At 41.1% G+C, this 11,955-nt stretch overlaps 1 protein-coding gene across 1 annotated transcript in view; it reads left to right on the plus strand.

Annotated features, from left to right (window-relative positions):
- The window catches only part of sorcs2 (sortilin-related VPS10 domain containing receptor 2), a 690,706-nt gene that overhangs the window by 515,728 nt on the left and 163,023 nt on the right, over nt 1-11,955 (plus strand). Inside the window, exons 9-10 of the mRNA XM_037675240.1 lie at nt 9,358-9,537; nt 10,474-10,620. Of these exons, the coding sequence (XP_037531168.1) occupies nt 9,358-9,537; nt 10,474-10,620 (327 nt within the window). The remainder of the gene's footprint in view (nt 1-9,357; nt 9,538-10,473; nt 10,621-11,955) is intronic.

Here is an 11,955-nt window from a genome sequence, read left to right on the forward strand (position 1 = left end):
CTCCATGAAAACATTTTTTTGGCTAGACATTTGTGTTAGTATGCCAACACCCAACTTTCAATGTAAGTGCACAACTTCCTTTCATCTTTCAACTCTGAACAACTGTTATAAGGCTATCAAGACCTGGAAACCAAAACACTTTTGGTTATTCTATCTTCATTGGCTCACAGGCAACAAAACCTATTACTTAACAATGTCTTTTTTGATGACTGACTAATTAGTTTTGGTGGCATATTTACCAGGACATTTACCAGAGAGCAACCAAGTTCTTTTTGTTGTCTTTTTGGTTGTGTTTTACAATTAACATTTCCGATGGATGACTTTCAAGTCAACCTCTCTAAAAATCTCTAAAATTTCTCATCCAGCCATCCATCAACCCATCAACCCTTTCCATCCCATCCCATTCAATTCAATCCATTCCATTTCATCCCAATCTTTCAATTATATCCCACTTGTTCCAGAGTCAGGTTGTCAGAGCATCAGCTTAAGAAGGGAGGCCCAGACATCTATTTTCCTATCATGCTCCTCAAGCTCTATGGGAGGACTCAGAGGTCTTCCCAGGGCAACTCAACTTCTCATTTTATCTCTAAAGGAGAGTCCAGCTACCCTGCGGAAAACAAATCATTTTAACCAACTGCATCTGCAAACTTGTTCTTTCAGTCACTACCTGAAGTTTGTGACCATAGGTGAGGGTAGAAACGTAGACTGACCGGTAAACAGAGAATTAAAAAAACTTTCAATACAAAAAAAAAAAAACAGAGAGGTGAACAGAGAGCTTTGTCTTAAAACTCTTTGCCCTCTTGACCACAATGGACTGGCCCAGAGTCCACAATACTGCAGAAGCTGCACTGATCACAATGGGATGTGAACTACTCCATTGAGAGCTGAAGATCACAGCACAATGACGCCATTTGTGCAACGTCATCCACAAATGGCAGAGAAGGAACCCTGAGGCCACCAAACTGGAAACCCTCCACCCCTTGGCTGCACCAAGAAATTATTTCCATAAAAGTTATGAACGGAATTGTTGACAATGGGAAGCCCTGGCAGAGTCCAACTCCCATCATGAAGGGGTCCGACTTACTAGCGGCAATGCATACCAAACTCTTGCACCACTTATATAGGGACCGAACAGCCCCATAGCAACGGGCCCCCAATCCCATACTCACGGAGCACCCCCACAGTGTACTTTGAGGAACACGATTGAAAGCCCTTCTCCAAGTCCACAAAACACATGTAGACTGGATGGGTAAACTCCCATGACCCCTCGATGGCCCTAGTGAGGGTAAAGAGCTGGTCCAGTGTTCCATGGCCAGGATGGAACCCGCATTGTTCCTCCTGGATCTGAGTTTCGACCATTGATCGGACTCACTTCTCCAGTACCCATAAATAGACCTACCAGGGAATCTAAGGAGAGTGATACCCATGTAATTGGAGCACAGGTAAAGTAAATAAAATATATTTTATCACTATTTGCAACAGAATAGATGAACTTTGCCTCATAAACCAAGACTTTCTATAAAATCTAGTTCAGAAAGGCACATCTACTGCACTGCTGAAAACTTGATTCCCCATTGAGCGGTTCAAGATTTTAAAAGCAAAATTGCACATCCATCACTCCAAGGTTTTAAACTTGCAAGCTAGAAATCCATTTTCCCACATTTTTTTTAATCACTTTGTTGCCAAGTGTCAGTGTTGTTCTTACTCTAAAAAAAACAAACCTTGGTACCAGGTGAGTACACGATACACCTCATAAAATATTCACAACTTTGCATTGATCTGTTCCGTGTCTCGTGTCACTGAGATAGGCAAAGACGATAAATGAGGTTGTCTTAAAGACAAGGTCAGGCAGGAACATTTGCTGACAGCCTCAGCGGCGCAAGGGCCCCACTTTAATGCAACACCAGCCAGAGTGCAATTGAACTATGTGGATTAAATCCAGAGCCCAGGGAGATGTTTCATGATTATAAATTCAGCTTCAAAAAATAGGAAACAATTTTTTATAACAATCACTGAAATTGACAATCTGTCAGGAAAGACTTCTAGGAAATAGTAGCACACACACACACATAGTTACTCTTGTTTGGCTTCAGCCCCCTACACAGACTGATATTATGTCTCAGTTGTTGACTGCAGCACTCAGATGTCCTTACAAAAGGTGAGTGTCAAAGTGATTAAATTGCACACACACATTTTTTTTTATCCAGCACATGGACAAAAAATGGAATGAATTTGATTAGGTATGGTAAGAAGGCAGTTTAAGCGTTGTGTGTTGGGTTAAAATCTGCCCTAGTTGCTCTCTGTGCTTCGTCTCTCCTCTCTGCACATGTGCCCTCCTGCTTGGGTGAGCAGGTCACATTTAGCAAACCTTTTAGGTAGAACGACATGTGGTGCAGGGTTTTCTCTCTCTCTCTCTCTCTCTCTCTCTCTCTCTCTCTCTCTCTCTCTCGCTCTCTGTCACACACACACACACACACTCACACATACACACAGACGTGTTTAAGGCAGGAGTGTTGCCCTGTTTTTCAGCTGTGAATAATTGAAAAACTTGAAAATGAAAAAATGCAGAGGCCCTCAGAGGAAACTGATTAGTTCTGTCCTGTACACAGACACACACACCCATCCCACACACACACACCAACACATATACATACACACATGCACATGTAGAAATTGCTGGGCTGTGAAATCACAGATAATAATTGTCTTTTTTGGCTCAGTTTCTACCACCTTTTTTGTTGTCTCCACTCAAGATGTAATCAGCTTTTGTGTTTTGTTGTTGTTTTTTATTTATTTGTTTTCGTTTTTATCAAAATGAGATTAGAGACCAAAAGCATACCTTCAGGGCCAGCAGAACACCATAGGCCAATACTGCAAAGCTGGTTCACCATATTTAATGTATTAAGTTATTTGGCTATAAGTAACACCAACAATCAAGACTGTTTTGAACAGCACAGATTATCAGTACAATAAGTCAAACTAAGTTTATTGATAGGAGCTTGTTCGTGTAATACAGGTTGAGTAGACATCAGATGACCTAAAACATTATCTGTTAGTGATGTAATAGCACAGAGAATACATGGTTTGGCGCATACCTCAGTTTTGAGGTCATGGTTTATGATGAGGTTTTTACTAAAAAAAAGAAAATAAATATATGTCAAAAGCCCAAAAAAGTTCAATCTGGTCTTCTGGACATTCAAAAAAAAAAAAAAAAAAAAAAAACAAAGCAAAAAAATATAGAAACGTTTCATCTCTCATCCGAGAGACTTCCTCAGTCTGAGGTGCTGTTTTCAGCTCAGTCTCTTAAATAGCACCTTCTCAGAGTGGATCAACCAGTTTTGCTGAGCAGACTGAGCTGTATACAACACCTCAGAATGAGGAAGTCTCTCAGATTAGAGACAAAACGTTTCTATATTTTTTTGCTTTGTTTTTTTTTTTTTGTTTTTTTTTTAATGTCCAGAGGACCAGATTGAACTTTTTTGGATTTTTCTACCTGGATTATTGAGCATGCATCAGAATATGTCAAAAGCCATTTTCCACCAAAGATCATGCTCAATAATCCAGGTATAAAATCCAACAATGTTCAGTCAGGTTATCTAGATGGTTTCTTTTTTTGCTGAGATGTTTTGCCCTTCATCCAAAGGACTTCTTTGATCTGCGGAGCCACCAACAAACAGGATTGATTCCCACAAAAAGCACACTCCATAGTGAAAAAAAAACCAGTTTGCTGGTGCTAAAATGGCCTCCGGGGCCCGTCATCTCCCCCGTCAACTCCTCTGAGACAGTCATGCCAAAGTGGTTCAAAACACCAAAGTTCATGCTCAACAATCCAGGTATAAAATCTAACAATGTTCAGTCAGGTCAAAAGCTAGTTTATTTTTTCATCATATTTTAGACAGACATAATGATGGAGGTGAATGTGGTAACTTGGTGGTCAGTGCCGTGGTCTTGTACTCCTGAGGTTGCAGGTTCGATCCCAGGTTGTATCAGGAAGGGCATCCGGCATAAAACTAAATTTCCAAAACTTTTATGCGAGTTAGCTTGCTCCGGTGACCCCTGAAGGAAGGAGCAGCCCAAAGAAACTTGCTTACTGTAAGCCTCTGTGCTAGAGAAGTGCATGGGTGCTGTTTAGACACCCTTTGGGAATGGTGGCGCAGAGGTTAGAGATGGTGGACCTGTGATTGGAAGTTTGCTGGTTCGACTCCCCGGACCGATAACATCAAAATGTGGGTGGAAAATGTGAAACATCCTGCCTCCACTCTCATTTGCCACACTCTGGGCCCTTGAGCAAGACCATTAAACCGCACCATCTGCTCCAAAACAGGTCTCTCTTGAAAATGAATCCTTGTGACTCAATGAGACTACCTGTATAAATAAAGGTTGAATAAAATACAAACAAAAAGTGATGTGTATTACAGGCCTAGTGTTGTGTTTAACAGCAGTTATTAGTTGCTAGAGGTTTTTTTTGGTATATCTGCATGCTAAATCTATAACTTGATTGGATGTGTTTGACTGATGATAAGAAAGGCAAAGTATCTTGAGAAAACAAGTATTAGAAGTTTATTATTCTGACGAATTTACATGTGTTTATGTGCTAACACAATGAGAAGAAGGCAATCTTTTTAATTTTTTTTTTTTTTTTAAGAAAAGCCATTTTTGTTGCCCATCAATCTGGGAAGACATGAAAGGTCATTTCCAAAGAACTTAGATCCATCATTCCACAAAGAAAAAAAAAATATTTGCAATTGGAAAACACTTAAGACAGCTGCTATTCTTCTCAGCAAATTCACTCCGTGGTCAGACTGTGTAATACTCTGAGGAAGAACAAGATCTCCATCTTAACTTCTACAGGCCCCTTAGTTAGCACGTTAAAGGTCAGAGTATGTGACAAGATAGACAGAAAAAGACTGACTAGGTAATACATTTTTGGGAGGGTTGCCAAGAGAAAGTCTCTTAACTCTAGATCAGGAAGCTTGACTTAAGTTTGTAAAGTTATCTGTATGACATACAAAATTTCTGGAACAATATTCTTTGAACAGATGATATCAAAGTAGAAATGTTTACGTATAATGTACAGCATTCTTCTGTCACAAAACTAAATACAGCACAGCAGGACGAACACCTCATCCTAGCTGTAAAGCACAATGGTGGCGGTTTGATGATTTGGACTTGTTTTGCAGCCACAGGACCATGGCTCCTTGCAGTTGTTAAACTGATCGTGAAAGGATCATCATCTGTAAACCAATCTAGTGTCAAATGTGAAGCCATCTGTCTGACAGCTGAAGATTGTACTAACCTGGTTCATGAAAAACAGAAGAATAATCCAAAGCACACCAGAAAGTCTTAAACAGAATGGTTAGAAAGGCACAGAGTTCATGAACCTCTGAAAAGAGATCCAGGAAGTGGTTACAAGAAGAAGTTAATAGATTGCCTGAAAAATTTGGAGCAGGACAAGGCTATTGACCATATTCTGTACCACAGACTGTACCCAGGGGAGGCCACACCTAGTCTGTATGGTTTACCTAAAATCCACAAACAAGGTGTACCTTTAAGACCGATCGTTAGCATAATTAACTCTGTCACTTACAATGTTTCCAAATATCTGGCGTCTGTACTCATCCCTTTAGTTGGCAGCTCAGAACATCACATACAGAACACCATGGACTTTGTGGATAAGGTGAGGGATGTCATCATGAAGACTGATGAAACAATGGTCTCTTTTGATGTCACATCACTCTTTACGTGCATTCCTGTTGATGATGCAGTAGAGGTGGTCAGTTTAAGATTAAAATCAGACACCACTCTGAGCAGCAGGACCACGCTTTCCACAGAACAACTGTGTCAACTCTTGAAACTGTGCCTGCAGTCAACCTACTTCACATATGGGGAGCAATATTATAGGCAGAAACATGGGTGTGCTATGGGGTCTCCATTTTCTCCTATTGTTGCCAACCTGTACATGGAGGAGGTAGAAAAGAGAGCCTTGACGTCCTTTTCAGGGACACCACCAAGTCATTGGTTCAGGTATGTTGACGACACCTGGGTTAAAATTAAATCTCAGGAAGTCCAAAATTTCACTGACCACATCAACTCTGTGGATAAATACATCAAGTTCACACGAGAAGATGTAAAAAATGGCAAGTTGGCTTTCTTGGACTGTGAGGTCTCAGTCTCTGATAGAGGACATTTGCAAACCGAGGTGTACCGCAAACCCACCCACACAGACCAGTATTTGCAGTTTGACTCCCATCACCCTTTGGAGCACAAGTTAGGAGTCATCAGGACTTTGTATCACAGAGCAGACAGCATCCCCACTAGCTCAGGAGCCAGGCAGGAGAAATCCTACACAAAACAGGCTCTAGAGCAATGTGGATATCCTAACTGGGCCTTCCTGAAAGCAGAGAAGAAACCCAAACAGGACTCCAGTCAGCCATCAGGTGAAAAGGAGGAACCCAGACCCAGACCAGTGGTCATTCCGTATGTTGAGGGAGTATCAGAGAAACTGAGACGTTTATTTTCTAAACATAACGTCCCAGTGGCTTTTAAACCCCAAAATACATTACGGCAAAGACTGGTTCATCCCAAAGATCCAGTCCCCCGGCACAAACAGAGTAATGTTGTGTATGCTGTTCAGTGTCAGGAGGGCTGTGATCAGTCTTACATCGGGGAAACAAAACAGCCACTGGCCAAAAGGATGGACCAGCACAGAAGATCAACATCATCAGGCCAGGACTCTGCAGTCTACACTCATCTCCAGGCCAGCGGTCACTCTTTCAGGGATGAAGATGTTCACATCCTGGACAGAGAGGAACGATGGTTTGAGAGAGAAGTAAAGGAGGCCATCTTTGTGAAAAGAAATCGTCCATCATTAAACAGGGGTGGAGGCCTCCGGGTTCAACTGTCCCCCTCTTACAATGCTGTGATTGCTAGTATCACTCAGCCCTCTGTGAGTAGTAAACAGCCATCAGTGTGCTAATGATCCATTGTTAGGCTGATGGTCCTCCTTGAGCATGTGAGCAGCTGGTTTTGGTTGTCAGCAGCAAACTGGTTGATCCACTCTGAGAAGGTGCTGTTTAAGAGACTGAGCTGAAAACAGCACCTCAGACTGAGGAAGTCTCTTGGATGATAGACGAAACGTTTCTATATTTTTTGCTTTGTTTTGTTTTTTGGGTTTTTTTGAATGTCCAGAGGACCAGATTGAACTTTTTTGGATTTTTCTACCTGGATTATTGAGCATGCATCAGGATATCTGTAGTTTTAAATTTACAAAGTTCCCCGGACAGGAATCAAAACATCTTCAACTACACAACTGAAGTCCAGCTGTTTTGGGTTTTTTTTATTTGGGGGGATTTTCTGTTTTCTGTATTCATATTAGTGTTTTTATTTTTTTTAATATGTAAAACCTACCTCCCATGACCCAGCAAGGAAGAATAAGGTAAAAGATGATGGATGGATGGATGGATAAAAACTACCAGTTTGTCTTCCTAAATGCAGTTTGTATTTGTTTTTAATGTTTTATTAATTATTGCTTCAGATCCATAATGTTCATAAAAATGAAGATTGATGTACATGTTTCAGTTGTTTCTATTACTTGGAACGACAATCATAAATCCATAGCTACTTAAGTCAGAGTGTTTATTTATTTTTTTTTTTACTGAGCAAGATGGAAGAGTGTTAATAAATACACATCCACCCTCTAGGGCACTTTTCTGTACACTCTGATAGTTTTGCTTCCAAATGATATGGTAATGCAATCACTAACACAGAGAAAGTGCTGAGACTCTTGTGTGGCTCTTTCAAGAGTGATGTAGCCATTTTCCTCAACAGATTCAAGAGTACACTTATCAAGTTTTCCAATCTGCTACAAATCACTTTTCAAAAGGTGACTCTTGGTTGTTTTTTTATTTTAATCAGATTTGAGTTGCAGTTGGCAGTAAGTATTTGTGAAACATTGTGTTTTACTGCTTTAAGAAATGTTTTATGCACAAATGTATTTAAATATATATATATATCTTGGTCCCCCTTCACTCTTTTTGACAAGCCTTCACTTTCCACAACCCACACAACCTTTTAGAACAAGGCTGGGTTGCAGCAAATTTACAAAATTTTCTTTAGTTTCAGGGAAATCATGATGCTGCCACGCTTTTGGCACTTACCAAATGTGTATTTTTCTGCTACTTGTTGTGTCTAAGAAACACACTCTTGCACCTTATCTGCATTAGTAGCCCAACTCTTTCAGAATATACTATGACTCAGTTATGAGTAAGAAGATCACACTATTCAAGCTAAACACTTCTACATCAGGTATCATGTTTGTGCTGGGTTGTTTCCATGACTTTGACACAATCTTCAATTTTGTCTTGAATATTGTATATGTGTTATGTTTCTGGGCCTCAATCATGAATTTGAACCTCAGTTTGGAAGAGGAAACACCATTTAAGATCCAAGGATTCAAGGTTCTTTATTGTTTCTTATTCTTTATTTAGCAGTGCGTTATTGCATATGGATGACTTTCCTGTGCAAAACCACCATCACATCCACCCTTTTTCATGCTCATCCTGACCATGATGTGAATGAGGAATGAACAAGGCCAGTCTTTGTGGGGCAGCTGTGGTTGAGTGGTTAGAGCAGTCGTCCTGCAAGAGTTGGGGGTTAGATTCCACCAGCAGTAACATGCCAAAGTGTTCCTGGGCAAGACACTGAACCCCTCATTGCCTCCAATGTGTGTCTCGTCGGTGTATGAATATGATAAAGCTCTGATTAGTCTTTGTATAGATCTAGTAGAGTGCTGTATGAATGGGTAAATGAGGGCACAGAGTGTAGTGTAAAGCACTTTGAGTATCTTGATAAGATAGGAAGGTGATATATCAGTACAATCCATTTACCATTCCTGCTTCAAATTTTTCACATTCAAGGCAAGCCAAGGCCCAGTATTATGAATATACAGTCACCATGCTCTCCTCATGCTCAGCAGGACCTCAGTACTCTGACACCATGATAATTAACCACCACAGCCTCACTACAGAAGTTTTGTGCATGCCTAAAAACATTATGGACTGATGAAACTTTGTTGCGTGCAATGGAGAGCCCACTGTGTTGGTAATTTATGTCTAAATACCATACCGAGACCCCTGGGGGATTTATTTTTACATTAATGCAGTTTTTCAGTTTGAATAATGCCTCATCGTCTTTCCACATTGACTATTCTTTCTGTTTTCTGTTTTATTGTTCTTTCCTCAGGCTTATTGCTTTTGCTTCACTTTTCTTGCACCTCTGTTTTATTCATTCATATTTGTTATGAGCACAGAAATAATATATACTTTCTAACGTAATTTCTGTTTTGTTTCTCACTTTCAGGATGTTCAGATAGTGAGTACAGATGGGAAACAAGTTTTCCTCGCCCTCCAAGAGTGGTACCAGTCCGACACGTATAATCTGTACCAATCAGACCTTCAAGGTGTTTACTACTCCATGATCCTGGAAAATGTGCGCAGCACCAAGCAGCCAGAGGCGAATGTCCTCATTGACATCCTGGAGGTGAGATGGTAGAAAGCCTCTCCATCACATGCGATGGTTTTCTTTCAAATGAGCAATCACAATTTACTAGAATAATGTATGTAATTTGTGTAAGCTGTGAAAAAAGCTGAAGCTAGATTTTGCCCATCCAGATAACGTTCCATAACCAGTCAGTGTGAAAACACTAGCATTTTAAAAAGCACCACTTAGTCACACTTAAGAGGATAATGTCTAAAATTATTTTAATAATCTTATTATCTATAAATCCCATTTTAAGACCTAATCCAACTATGTGCAATTAGGTCTCTTTATGACTTTCCTTTTCTGTGAGCAACATTCACACCAAAACGCATCGGTCTTTAGTGAAATTAGTTAAAGATTTTTTTTTTTAAAAGCACAATTATTTCCTAATGTTGTTGTTAACCAGCTGTTAATCAAACATACGCACTGGATAAGGGTCTTTAGCAGCAGAATGGAGCTTGCATGTTCATGAACACCAGTCATTTAAATGGTTGAACAACTTCAAAATGTTTCAGCCCATTGGACCAGTCAATCAATGCCTTACCAGGTGGAGCATTTGATTGTTTCATCCTGTAAGGAAAACTCATTTCATCATTGTTTCAGCCAGGCATCAAAACTCATTTTAATCAAAGTTGCTCTATTGATTTTTTTTTTCAGAACACACAATTATAACAAACAAAAAAAATTACAGACATAACAAAATCCACTCCCACTTTACCCCTCCCACACCAGATCAGCCATACAGACACGCGCACACCAGACAGGCATTTATGACAACCACACAATAATATTTGCTGACATGCTTTCAATATAAGGCATAAATGGATGTCAATAGACTATAGGTGTACCCATCACCATTTATACCTTAGATTAACTTTAAATAAGTTTGGAAGTTTTGGTTCCTTTTGGTAATTTTAAATCCATCTTGTTTCCCAGGTACGTGGAGTCAAAGGAGTTTTCTTGGCCAACCAGAAGATCGATGGTAAAGTGACAACTCTTATCACTTATAACAAAGGGCGTGACTGGGAACCTTTGACTCCTCCTGCCACTGACATGAATGGTAAACCAGTCAGCTGTAAAGTGGTAAGCAGTCAACATATTCATTTAGCTTCATATATTCATATTTATTTACTGTGCCAGGTGAATGGGACCTCTGTAAAACTGACATTGGAACTTAATCCTTTAGGCCAGACAAATTGTACTATAAAGAGTGACAAATTTATCAAACCACTTGTAAGAACTTGTTAGCTGCTTTGACTTTGGATGACTGAGACTGTAATCAAACTCTACACAAACATTTCTGTAATAAAAGATAGTCTAGAGAATGAGATTTATTCTTGTTTTGCAATTTACAGTCTCTTCTGTTATGGCAGGATTATAATTTGTGTGATGTACCTTTGTGACACAGGGCACTAAAAATGGAAGGATCTGTGTTTTTGCTTAGTGTCAGGATTTGGTGGACAGGAACGAACCCAGTTGTGCAGACAGGACTCAACTCGGCAAATTAAAAAACTAAATACTTTAATGACAAAATAAAAGGTAACAAAACAATAAGCTGACGTGGCAGCAAAACTTACATGAACTAGAAGACTCAGGGGGAAACTCAAAAGGACTCAGGAAGCTCAGGGAAGACTCAGGAGACGCAGGAAACATGAAGACCCAACGAATACGACCCGACGAGGAACAAAACAGAACAGGAGGCTTATATACAAGGACAAGACAAGATGTGATTACAACAGCTGTGACGAGACAAAGGTGGCACCAATTAAACTGACGAGGAAACACTAAGGAAACACAGACACAAACAGAACCAGCAAATGGTACCATCCTTACAGTACCCCCCCTCAAGGACACCTCCAGGTGTCCCCAAAAAAAAACCCTCCCGAAGGACTTGGGCGGGTGGAGGGCGGCACTGCAAGGGTGGAGGGCCAGAGGAAACACAAGGAAGAACACAAGGACCTGAAAGAACTAAGGCAAGACACAAGCAGGAAAAACACAAAAGATCTGAACGGTCAAGAGTCCCTGGAGTCATTGTTCAGGAGACCCACCATCATCACGGGACCCACGTTCAGGGGGGCGGCCGGGAGGCCGTCCATCACGGGACCCACGTTCAGGGGGGGCGGCCGTCCATCACGTAGGACCTTGGAGACCGCGGCAGGCGACGATGACGACTTGGAGGCCGCGGCAGGCGGCGAAGAGGGCTTGGAGTCCACAGCTGGCGGTGAAGAGACCCCGGAGGTCGCGTCTAGCAGCGAGGAGAGCGTAGAGGCCAAGTCTGGCGGCGTAGACGGCGTAGAGGACTTGGGGCTCTGGAGAACTGCAGCGTGCGTCGACCATGGAGGCGACCCCTCTGGAGATGTGGAGAGCGCCTACCCCTCTGGAGATGTGGAGAGCGCCGACCCCTCTGGAGATGTGGAG

This window comes from Nematolebias whitei, chromosome 1, assembly GCF_014905685.2.
Source record: "Nematolebias whitei isolate Nwh7 chromosome 1, NemWhi1, whole genome shotgun sequence".
Classification (NCBI taxonomy): domain Eukaryota; kingdom Metazoa; phylum Chordata; class Actinopteri; order Cyprinodontiformes; family Rivulidae; genus Nematolebias; species Nematolebias whitei.